The following is a 12872-nucleotide window of genomic DNA, read 5'->3' as shown; positions in this document are numbered from 1 at the left end:
GGAATGAATGGATGAGGAGCTGGAAGGGAGAGGAAGGGGGGATGCGGAGGAGGAGAGGTAGGTTAAAGGGTAGGAGGAAGGCTGAGGAGACGGGGAAGGATTCAAGAGAAGTGTTTTAACGAATGGTTTTAAGACAGGATGGTGCAGCTTTGGCCCTGGCGGGCGGACAAGCACGACCTGGTACTTTGCGTGTACGAGAGGTCAGGTATCCCCAGCCCAGGACCAGGGTCTTGTGCTCTTCCGGGCGGCCTTCCCACTTTTTTCCTTGCAGATTGGCCTGCAAGCGCTCAGCGTGTGATGCCTGCTAGACCTGGTCGAGGGTACCAAGCGTGGTGGGTGACGGAGGTACCTGGTCTGGCGCGCATCGATTTGGGCAGACCACTCAGCCGGGCGCCCACAGCAAAGGGGGGGGACCGTAAGTTACGGGTGGTTGTGGGTGGGGCGTGGTGGGAGTCAAGTGTCCTGGATTCCCGGGCGTCTCTCTGTCGGCCGACTGACTGAACCTCAAGTTCAGGTCTGACACGAGTCACTGACGTAGATGTTGACGACGGAGGTCAAAAATGTTCTGAGATGAGTGTGTCCTTCCTGATCTTTGCACCTCGAAGGATCGGCCGAACAAGCTAACACAGAGGGCAGAGTATGGCAGAATATCGAAGCGAGAACGTAGAAGATGCCGACGACGAGGCGACCACCAGCCCAGCCGCAAACCGTCAAGTCAGCGTCCAGTGGGCGGCGTACCATGTATGCGTGGTAGTGTAAATTGCGTGGAGACGCCTGGCAGTCAGTCCGTGTACGAAAGCCGGGTTGGTTGCTGGCGTGTTTCTCGGCCTGCAGGGGTGGTGATGAATGGAGCAGAGGTGTGGCCGATGCGAAGCTGGGATTGCTGGACGGGCTGAGGGCACAGAACGGGATAGACGTTTGCTGGAGCGAATGGGCGTCGAGACATGGACTACGTTCGGGATCTCTTCCTCTTCGGCCAGGATCATTCAACTTGTTGGTGATCGCTTTCCAGAGCTTGATAATGTGCAGCAACGTTTCGTTCTTGTCCACTCGTTGATTCTCGCTCGTCCTCCCTTTCGACTCCAGCGTCGGCGCGGGGCCAGGAAGAGGGCCAATGGAGCGGAGTGCACGCGAACAGCTATGACGATGGGTGACAGGCGTATCCGCAGGTGGTGGGCTCTTTCGGGCTTCGGTGGAGAGGTCGCAACTGAGGAGAGGTGCAAGCGGGTCGCTGAGTTGTGCCATGCTTCCCAGCGTGTGGCTGATGAAATCCTTTTTTTTATACATGGCGTGTGGGATCAGCTTCAGATTGCGACATGGTGAGGAGGCTTTCGAGATCGTTTTCGCGCTGAACGATTGTCAATCCGTGGCACTTGGGTCGTTTTGTGGTCGCCAATCTATAGTTTGTTGTTTGTTGTCGTCATGTTTGTCAACGATGAGATAAGGTGTTATGAATGCATTGATGCGGCACCCTACCTTAGGCACCTAGGCGTTGAATATTGCCATTGTTGATGCTGTATATCCCACCCGCGGCGGGGCTGGGTGTCGCTTGCCGTAGTGGCTTCTCGCCAGCAACCGATTTACAGAAGGTGCGTCCCCTGAGCCTCTTCTGTGGCAGAAGGCACAAGGCATGGCAGCCACGGACAGGGCAGTCAGGGCCATGCGGACATGGTGTGCACCTTCAGCCACACATCATTCGGTGCAAGCCGCAGGTAGCTGCATGTTATCCAGTCATTGTGACCAACATCCCAGGTACCAGGGTAGGTGGAGAATCTCGATCCGGGTAGGAACAGCCCAATGCGCCAATGCACCATTTCGTCTCGTCTCGTCTCTGCTTTCCTACCCGAACGTCCGTTCCCCTCTTCAGGTGCGTCTCGACGCGAAAACACCACTCGCGCGCGAAGGTGACACGTCCAGAATCGACACGTCTTGACACGTACAATGAGATGCCATTGACCTTCCAGAACCAGCCTACAACCGTCACGGAAGCCCGGTCAAACTGCAATATGGTCGGATCGGCCGTGCGACCGCCCCCCCCCCCTTCCAAGTCCTGTTTATGATCCGCATCTGAGGCCATCACCGTCAGTACTGGATCGTCTGTCAGGGCTAACAGTCGCGTCTCACAGCCCCATCGAACTCTAGGCTCCACGGCCGCGACAGCCAGCAGATGATCGCTTGAAATACATCGACCCAACTGTCTATGAGTCCCCCCGTTTTCCATGAATGCTTCACGATACCCCGCACGCAGCATGCAGGCGGGCCGTCCTACTCCTGAGAAGGACATCGGTCTGCGCTGCCTCATCAGGGCTGATGAGCGGCATCGCCATCATGCTCTCGTCAGCCCAGGGGTTGCCCCAGCATCCCAGCCTCGGACCATGCCCTATTACGCGCATACAGGTACTTGGGCAGTTCTCAGACAAGGCAACTGTAGGCTGGTCACCCGAGTGTTATGTCAGAAACGCGAGACCAGGATTCTACCAACACTTAAAGGCACACATAACTTGAATGGGCCTCCCTGGCGGCCAGTGCCAAGTTGGCAGGCTTGCGGCATCTGGCTCGACATTAGCTCAGGCGGTCTACTGCACTCAACGCGCCCCCCCGGACCCCGGACGTAGCCAATCACTGTGCCCATACGCGCTTCTGCACGACTTCACCAGAACACCAAATTCAATTTAACCCATCATACGTGTCATGGTTTGCAAACCAGGGGCTCGCCGCCGCCGCCACCAGCTCTCAGGCTCCTGCTTTGAATGCTCACAAATCTCACCATCAGAGTCAAATCTATGCATGGCCCGCCGCACCGCGGCCTCAGCTGCACCTCATCTCACTTGTCGCAAGTCTGATCAGCATCATACTGTTCCAGAGGGCAAGCCGATAGTTTGCGAGCTCAGGCCACCGTTTTCCTCGATCATCAGCAAATGATCGGGGCACTTTGCCGCCGAAGAGTAATCGCATCGCGGAATCAGTAGGACAGCGTGTAGCACGAGGTTTGCTCGATGCGACTTCCGGTCGATTCGCCACCGATTGCTGGCTTCTCTCATTTTGTGACGAATTACTGGTTTGCATCCTCAATGGTAGGTAGTTTCCTCCATTTCCATAGACTTGCTTCACAATCGGATAGCCGTCCATTGTCAGTCAATATAAGAGCACGCTCCCGATTATAGGTGGGTCACAGGTCTGAGACCTGCTGGGCGACGTTGCGGATTACAGAAGTAATGCGGCAGCAGGACGCGCAATTACCGTCCAACGCTGCTCGCCCTCAAAAGCAACGAAGCGAAGACGTCTAAGGGTTTGAGACAACACGCCAGACAATCCCAGATCTATCGAACCGCGATACCAGGCACGAGGATCAAGCACGAGGCCTCGAAGCCATAAAAATGTACAAAGTCACTACCTCCTCAGTCACGACACCCCACCTCTCATTGCCGTCCCGTTCAATCGCAAAGCTTCATAAGTGATAAAATGCCGAGATATCATATCAATGTTGCCAGCCGCTGGTTCAGCTATGTCGCATGTATGAAAACTGTCTCCCGTATTGCTCGGTGGTTGCTATCATCTTCCCGCGACTGGCTAGGTCTATCTGGCCATGTCGTTGCCGTGGCAGTTCCGTCACGAGACGAAGGTTTGTAGTTGACACCTTCAATATTGTATCGGGCGTGACGCTAAAGAAACGCACAACTGGGTGCACAAGCCCCAGAGTCCATTGTGATTTTCTTGACATAAAGCCTATCCCGTGACGAGAGCGGTGGATTGATGACAATGCATTCAGTTTTACTTCACAACTTGTTACACCTCGAGCGATCTCGCCGCGATTCGGAAAGCGAGGCGAGGGTATCACTTCAGTTTCCACCTTTATCATTACAATGGCGGATGCATTTCAAATTGGCGCCGTAGGCGTTGCGACAATGACTGAGGACTCACGTGCCAAGTCGAGACGTGCAAGCACCCTAGGAGACCCATCTTGCTTCGATTTTGGCTTACACTGGAGCATTTGGAACAGCCACTTGTCATTCATGAGCCCCGCGTCAAGTGCCCCTCCAGAACGAAAATATTTTCAACCTAGCATCAAACGCAACAAAGCGGGCTTACGACAATTAGCTTGAGTCGTACAATACATTGAGGTTCAGTGCCGAACTCTGGACAGACATAATGCCCCTCATCAGCTCCGGTCGATTCCACCATTGCAGGGAGCTTCCCGTTGGATCCATGGTGGGCTCATCAATACTCAATCGGAGGGTTTACATTGACACACAAAGAGGCTGTAGCCACACCGCTAGGTAGCGCAACCACATGAGGTCTCTGCCAGACTGACAGCCGTCATGTGGGATACACTGAGAGGTTGGGCGAGTCAGAGCTCGCATCATAGGGAGGGTCGCCAGTGGTGTATCACGACGCCCGTATTGAGGGGTAAGTTTTCCCCTTCGAGCTCCAATCGGTCGGCCTGTTCCGATGAAGGACAAAGAAGTGAACAAAGAGCAATACTATGATAATCACCTGTGTAGAAAAAGGTTCTCGTATCACCGACAATGTTCCTTCTGACGAACGACAACTACGAAAGCCCACCTCACAGAGCTCGAGGGTCGCGAGCGAGCACTCTAGACGTGCATGGCAGGGTCCGATCATGCAGAATCCACTACTGTGCTTGCCCCACGTCTGCACTCCGATGCAAATACAGTGGGGGCGTCATAACGTGCCATAAAGTCAGCATGCTCAAGCGTAGGGCGAACGGATCCGCCTATTCACCTGCATCATCACCAGCATAGAATCTTCGTAGTAACTAAAGGGACTGAGCCACCAATGACCCAGACAGGTTTCCGAAACGTTGTCAGCTCAAGGGTCCATTCAGAGAATTGGCTCGGAGAGCAAGCTGATCCAGAACGAGACCATATGCAATGCCGAGCTCTCCCAGAAAATGAGCTTTGTTTCTCCACAGTGGGGACATGCTTCTATGCCGCCCGTGATTCCAACAGTCCATGGACAATGGGCATGTCTTAAGAGTCCCCTATGCCACTACGAGTAGTAATCTCAACGTCTCATCGGGCTGAGAATCAAATCGACTGTTTCTGAGAACCGTGAAAGACACGACGCTGGCGGGCTCGTATACCGCAAAGTCAAAGATGTCGAAGAGACATCTTTAGGCGGAGGTTTCGGACCCTTGGGCCACCAGCCACCCAATCCCACGCGTCTGACCTAATGCCACGCCTCACCACCGCGAGCGCGACGATGCAGGTCGATTGAAGCTTCTCGACGCCCACCACAGTATGACCATTTCGCGTCGCGCAGCTCGACCCCCTGTATCGTCCTCATCATGATGAGGGGACAGGCGCCTTGGTGAGGCGACCAACAGGGGTGATAAACCCCTCGACCGAGCAGATCCTCCCAGCTGGTCAGCAGATTCCTGACCTGTTCTCTGGAGCACGGTGGATTCGTCCGATGTTCGAATGCTAGGTTCCGTATCCTGGCCGAGCAACGAGGACCCTGAAGCTCCGTCGGACCCGGAGATGGACGACGCGGCACGAGACTGGAGACGATGGATGGAGCCGCGAACAATTTTTCTTTCTTTCTTCTTGCATGCATCCCAGCCCGCCTCGGGTCTCGACCTCGAAGATGAGGGGAAGCGGTCACCAAGACATGGCTCTTGCTCAATGGTAGCCTTGGCTCGTTCATGATTTCTCGGCACCGGATTTTTTTTTTGCCTCGCGGCATCATGAAAGCATACTCCATTGCCCAGTTACGACGAAGATGCAAGGAGGGCATGCAAAGACGGAGCGAGCCCTCATCGTCGATTACACTTGCCCAGACGGATTCGTGAATGCATGTCAAGCTGGCCAGCTGATTGCCGATCACCTACTTTGCTTCTCGCGCCGAGACGAGGCCTGAAGATCTGGCGAGGCAACGCGAGCCCCCAAGCGGCGATATGACGGTAGTGGGCAGATCTTTCGCTTCCTTTTCCTCGGCTCACCGTTCGAATGAGCACCACGATCCACGGGCACCCATGTACAGGTTTGGCCGGACCCCAGCGCCAGCCTCCTGTTTTAGTCGCTGTGCCCGCTCGTCGCTCAGCCGTCGCGTGCCACTCCACTGGGTCCCCCGTCATCAATGTGTCTCCAAGATCGAGGCGTCTCGCCTCTGGTGTCTCGTTTGAATGGGGGCTCCAGCGCCCCACCTAGCCAAAACCACTCAACGCGCGACAGCGGCCAAGGGGGGGGGGGGGCTCTGCACGACGCGACTTGCACGCGACGCATTGTGACAAGCAAAAAAAAAGCTACCCATGCTTTAGATGCATGCAGCCAGATGAACGGCCACGATCTGAGGCCGGACCGACCTTTCCTGCCTGACTTGATACATTACAGCACAGAGCCTTGCTGATCGATCAAAGACTACGTCTTGCTGTCTCCTCATCGCACCAAGCAGGGGGGGCCGGCGGGGCGCTGTTGCGCCGTCGTCTCGCTCGGCCGAAATTATAGAGAGCCTTCACTCCACCAAGTGATGGTGCACAAGCTGTGGATGAGTACCTTACGTCAAGTACACATTTACCTGCCGAGGGTGCGGGGACATGAGGAGCGGTCGGTCGAATTTTGCAACGGCGTCTCCACGACTCAGCGGCGGGACCCAACCGGGCGGGGGGTGAGCGGGCGGAGAGAAAGAGAGAGAGAAGAGAAAAAAAGCACGAAGAAAAATTCAGACTGGAGCTCTCTCATCAAAGCATCATTCACGCCTCTGTCTGGGCCAGCAGTGCGGCTCAAGAAAAGCAACACAGGCGTCGGAGCACATGTCCGTCGGGCTGAGAGGTTTGTCTGGTCCGGGGCGACGAGGCCGCAAGACACGCGAGACACGACAACTGACACTGACTGGGAAGGCGCCGGCTCCCATGTTTCACCCAATGGCGAAACAAGCATTGGTCACCAGCACTTCAGGCAGGTGTCGTGGTGGGGTGTACTCTGGTGTAGAAACGTGCACAAATGGGATAAGGTCAGACATAGAACAGACACAAGACACCAGAGAGGAGCACACACACACACACAGGGCAGGGCTGGACATGTTATACCTATGCACTCACTACTAGCCTTGTGTTACCAGTAGCTGTGGCGCCGACCCTAACCCGCGAGGCCCGGTCGCCCCCCCGCACGTGTCAAGCCGGGATTTGGTATGGGTCCCGCACGGGCGCTGCCGAGGGGCTTTACCACAAGAGGGCTAGCTGGCAAGTGATGACAGTTGCGAGATGCCGTACGAGGCTCCGGCCCTGTCCTCACCAGCCACAGCCGGCTGCCCCGGATTCTCAACTCGACTCAATGGCTGATCCACACCCACCTGCACAAGAGCAGTGGGGCCATCGTGCACCAGCACAACAATTGGAGGTTCATGTTCATCTGGCGATGCAGCCAATCAGACGCTGAATGCAGAACCGGAATAAAGTGGTTTTCTCCTGCCAAAGAAACTCTCGTACTTGAGGAAGGTACATGTACCGGGGTACTTAGGCACATGTGGTACAAGTAGGTAGGTAGGTGGCCAGCGCCCCTTCCATCCAAGTGCAACTGACAACATATTTCTGTGCCGCTCATCAGCAAGCTTCCATCACGATACATTCATCTCCTCTGCAAGGGCGCCATCCTTTGCAAATTGGCATCCCAGCCCGAGAAACCGTTCAAAGGCCGCCAACTGTTTCCAACGGAGTCTTGTCCGCCGCCGCCGCTGCCGTCCACCTCGCCTGTGTCAGGGACAAGGCAGGTTGCTTTGGGGTAGTAGAGATCAGCGAAACGAAACACTCGCTCAATTCGCGACACCACCCACTGCCCGCTTCTGCCTGTTCGACGCTGTTCTTTTTCGCCTGACCCGACAACCACGGCAGGACACTGGTTGATGGTTGGCTGTCTGCCTGGCCAGCGGATCCGACACGGCCGCGTCTCGCATCATCTTGAGTTTATTCCGTCGTCGGCGCGGTGCTTGGACCATGACTAACCCGAGGATGATCCTCGTCCTACGGAGCAGCCCATGTCGCTTCTCTGAGACCTGAGACTTGACGGCTGGTACGCGATTCATTCCGGAAAGCTGGGCACTGAACCTTCGCGCGAAAATTCGTTTCTTCTACAACCACATTTTTCTTGCTTTCTCCATCTCACGCGTGTTTGAGACAGCTGCCAAGTCGTGGGCACAGAGTGGCGAAGCCCGCCTTGTCTCTTGCAATGTGAGTTGATCCTCCATGCATCCCGCGACGTAATTTTATGAACCAACAGAGACAGGGCCCAGCGGGGGCTTCGATAGCTTACGAAAGCGTCCGCCCCCCGACAGCGCCTCACTTGGCAAGATGGGCCTTGACGCCCTCCTCCTGACATGGTCTAAGCTGTGTAGGCTATCGCCTGCTTGCCGTAGCACGAATTGCTGACCAACAGCCAAGCACTTCCTTCAGATGGCAAGAGATGGTGCTGACCAGCAGTCGGCCGATTGAGCAATTAGGTTCGAGCAAAGTCATGGAGCTCTGACACCCACCCGACGGCAGGTGAACAAAGGTACCACCAATGTCCTGTTGGCGACGTGCATCCGCTTCCCGCTTCCCGCGCTCGACAGCTGCCCCTGTATCTGGAACGACGGTCAGACCACGGATCTGGGGCCAAGATGACACGAAGATTGCGTTCGCTTGCTGACCTGTGCGGTTTTCGAAGAGCAGCGCAACGGCAGAGGCCCAGACGCTTCTGTCTCTGTCCCCTTTCCCGTCATAGCCAGAGTTGGCTTAAACAGTGGATTGCCCGTGTGCCAATCGCCACACCAGACGAATCACCTTGGCCGATCCGACGACGGAGAACCCCTGGGTGTCTATGAGCGTCAGCCTGCCTTTCCCTGCTGGTGTTGGACCCGAAGGTAGAACACCAGGATGATCAAACCGGGACCCCTATCTATATCGGTTCCAGGCCTGGGCATGGCACACTGAAGGCGCTATTCCCCCGTCTCTTTGCTGCATTGGGGCGCTGTACCATTTCGGTTCCGCTCACCCCAGTCAACCCATCTATCGCAATGTCCTTCGCCACGGAAACCGTCGAATGAACGGGAACGAGCCGTGGCCAGGCCTACATCTTGATGATTCTTTTTTTCCCTTCCCCTTTACCAAGACGCCCTGGCTCTGCTCTTTCATACAGCCAATGCAGGCTCGCTGATTTGTCGCTCGACTGTGACGTGAGATGGATGGATTGTGGAGGAAGCACCGCCTCTCCATAAGTTCAAACCGGGGGAGGGTTGTCTTCCAAGATTGTGCCGTGAGGTTACTCCGTCTTGGCGTCCATTCCATGCATCCTCTGCTTTTATCATAGCGTGCCGAGCGCTACTCACCAACGGCGACGTGTTGAAGTGGCAGACATGGTGAAGCTTGTGACGATCGAGCAGCAAAGTATACGCCGTCGCCGTCGTCGATCGGCGTTTGAGTCTGTACATTGGATCATATGCACAACCTGCCCACACGCACCAACGTCAGGTCCGGCTTCACCATGGGGCAGAGCCGGCTCGGGTTCAAGCGCTGGAGCGTGCTCCCACATGCCGCCGCCGCCGGCCGGCCGCTCTTGGGGTGAGACACGTTCACATCTTCCCGCATGTCAGCATTGGTACGGCCGCGCACCAAGCCGCGCTGTTGCTCATCCGTCATTCATGCAGTCATGGTGGACTTGGATCGTCGTCTCCCGTCCTGCTGCCGTCAGGCTTCGCGGCCGCATCGGTAAGGCTCAAAAGCACTTGACTTTCACATGGTCATGGTTCGCCAGCTTCCCCGCACTGCTTGTGAGCCCCAGGCCTCCCTTTCAACCAGCCCGAAGGCGGCGGAGCTTGCATGCTGAAAAGCCCACAGGAACCTCGGGCACTCCGCAGGGGGCGAAGCTTCAGGCAAGCCCCCCTGCCCCCCTCCTCTAGCTCCATTCTCAGCGTTGCGTTTGGCGGCCCTGTCTTGGGGTTCTGATGCCGCAACATGATATGATTCGCCAACCCCTCTCCCGTCAGCGCGTCAAATACGGCACGGCTACTCTAGGCAGGTTTGACAGAGCCACGGCCTCAGCCAATCGCTTCCATACTATCGCTAGAAGATCTCTCAGCTTGGCTCGTCGAACGATGCGTTCGTCCGCCGAGCGACCGGGACACGTTCGCCTCCTCCTACGACGGAGTTCGTGCCTTGACCAGTTCCATCCTCATTCATCTGCAGCCTTTTTGAGATGTTTCGTTTTGGTAACGGTCCCCGAAAGATCAAGACGGTGTCGTGGGGGTGCGGCAGCCAAGAACAATCAAGAGCATAATGATGCCATCACGTAGTGCGCGGGACATCAACGATAAGACCGAGCGAGACCGCGCCTGCACGGACACAGAGTAGATTTTTGGCCCATCTCACCCGCGGACCTGGCTGAACGCCATTGCTCCCGTCGCCGAGCCATTCCCGACTTGAGCTTCGCGCTTCTCCCAAAAGCCTATGAGGCTTTACTTCCTCGAGCTATGCGCTATGCGCTATGAGCTTGGAGCTTGGAGCTTGGAGCTTGGAGCTTAGATTGTTTGCTTGTTGACAACCACAACGGGCAGACGCGTGTGAGACGTGTCAGTGACAATATGATGGCACCATTTCATACGACAACACGCCATGTGAACTGGTCTCGACGATAGCGAACACATCCAGAAGAAGACGTTCAGCTCGGGTCAGGTAGTGGTTAGCACCTTAGGCGGGCTGTTATCACGCCAGCTGGCAGTGGCTGACCGGCATATCCCTCCCACGGCAGATGAGAGATGCAAATTGAACGAATGGGTGGTAGAGGGACAAAACCGACCCTTCTCTCCGCGTTGAGGCCGAGGGAACCCATGATGCGGAAAACACGCAGGAGGGCCTACTACATGCCACACTGCAAGCCATCACGAGCTGATGGGCCTTTCTTCTTTTCTTTCATGCTTTCCTCATGTCGACCGCGGCACCCAATTGATGCCCTCGCGTGTTACCAGAGCCGGGACAATGGGCCCGGCGCATGGACCGGACCCCAAAACAAGATTCAGAGGTACATGATCCCCCGGCCCCTCTTCCATCCAGCCTTGTGCTTGGGCTTGGACCTGATTGTGGCTGCGCTTCTACTGCTCCGGCTCGAATCTCGCTCTGGCTGGTCGGGTTTACGACGCGATGCAGCGGCCGCCTTCATTTCCGGGCACGCGTTTTCAATGTCGCCGTTGTAGTGGTGGTATTGGTGGTGCCGATGGCACTCCTACTCCCCCTGTGCACGATGATCTGTCACTTGGGCGAATGGGACTATTCTCCGATCTGGACGACATGTCACCTATGGCTGATGGGCTGGCTGGACGCCATCTCGAAAGGGGTTGGGTTGGCGCTCAACCCCCCCTGATGCGGATCATTGAACGAGTGAATACTGACTCTTTCGGCATCAAGAATTCAAGGTACCATATCCATATTCGTGATCGCCCTCCTTCTTCATCCAAAGGGCAGGGGCAGAGAAAGGCATGCATGTGTTCGGAGGGGAGGGCGGTGATCGGGTTATGCCAAGGGGGCACAATATCTCCCCAGCCCCCCCTTTCACCAAACCCAGGAGACAAGGCAGTCAATCAGTCAATCAATCAACGACTCCCTCGGCCGTTTCGACGAAATCAATTGACCACACCCTCTCTACTAACCTCCCCACGCAAACCTTGGATCGCTAGCGTCTCCCCCTACCCTACTCCTCGCGAACACGTACGCAGCCCATTTTCGATCTCGATCCTACGATGGGACAAGATCCTCCTTCGTCCTTCCATTCGCCCATGGACCACTTAATCCGCATACCAGTAGGAGGGGGGAAACTGAAAGGGCGCGCGCGCAGAGAGCGAGTGCAGCACAAAAACCGGTTTCGACCTACCACCACCGGCATCTAGCGCCCGGCCGTTGCATTCTTCGAGACATTTGCCCATTTGCTGGCCGACCAGGTTTCCGCTGCTGGGAACTATTTGCAATGCGCATTTCGCCATGTTCCATTTTGCCCATGGCGATCGGTTACATCGACGAATCCCATTTCATTTTTTAACTTTCTTCCAATCCTCTTCTTGGCTCGGCCTTCTTTTCCCACCCTCCAAGCTCGGCCGGCCCCTTGTTCCTGTGCTAGTGAATGTACCAACTTTGCGATGCGACGGGAAGAACCCGGTCTGGACAGCGCCTGGCACGCATATCGTGGGAGGGGGTTGAGCTGGGCGGTTCCTGGGAAGTAGTGTCCGCCGCCTCGCAGGAAACATGCGAGAAAAGCGAGCAGATGTGGGTGTGAACGGGATGGGATGGGCCACTCCCGCCGAACGGGTATGTGTCCTAGCCATGTCAGACTGCTGCAGGACGACTGGCCAAGTCCTCTCTCGTTGTTTTCGGTGTTGCACCTTTGAGATCGCCTGGCCTATCAGATTGCTCCCGTGAGATCTTGGGCCCCTTTCTGCGGTCTACGGTCTGCGGTCTCACGCCGGGGGGAGGGGTTCAGGTCCTGTAGGAAGGAGGTGTAGCGACGACGACGACGCATGACTTTGAACGTCTTGTTGTTTGTTGTCGTGTCCGCGCTTTGTTGACCGTCTGTTTGCGATGAAGGCTGTGTTCGATGAGCGGGTGGATGGTTCATGTTTTCGGTGTGCGCGGGTTGCAGGCTGTGGCGGTTCACATGAGGCACGAGGTCTGGCCTGCGCGGCCAGGTCATTAGACATTGGCCCGCTGGGTAGATGGAGTGAGGGTTTGGCCATGTCGGTTGTCTTGCAGCAAGGCTCGTGAAGATGTTGCTGCTGCTGTCGGTTGGAAGACCTCCGTTGTGACATGGGCCGCCAGGCGACGAGTTGCTGGTGAGCGTCCTCTGGTGCACTCTGGACGTACATGGTTGACTTGGGATGGTATGACTTGCGACCGT

General features: G+C 56.2%; 1 protein-coding gene across 1 annotated transcript; it reads right to left on the bottom strand.

The window, feature by feature from the left end:
- Positions 1–12255: 12255 nt before the first annotated feature.
- Positions 12256–12840, bottom strand: VDAG_06833 (uncharacterized protein; the record flags this gene model as incomplete). Its single annotated transcript, XM_009659537.1, has 1 exon — positions 12256–12840. The coding sequence occupies one exon, from the start codon at positions 12838–12840 to the stop codon at positions 12436–12438; it is 405 nt and encodes a 134-aa protein (XP_009657832.1). The 3' UTR covers positions 12256–12435.
- Between the last annotated feature and the right edge of the window lie 32 nt (positions 12841–12872).

Source organism: Verticillium dahliae, genomic scaffold (genome assembly GCF_000150675.1).
Source record: "Verticillium dahliae VdLs.17 supercont1.14 genomic scaffold, whole genome shotgun sequence".
NCBI lineage: Eukaryota > Fungi > Ascomycota > Sordariomycetes > Glomerellales > Plectosphaerellaceae > Verticillium > Verticillium dahliae.
The sequence above is the reverse complement of the archived record's forward strand: the minus strand, read 5'-3'. Positions and strand labels throughout refer to the sequence as shown.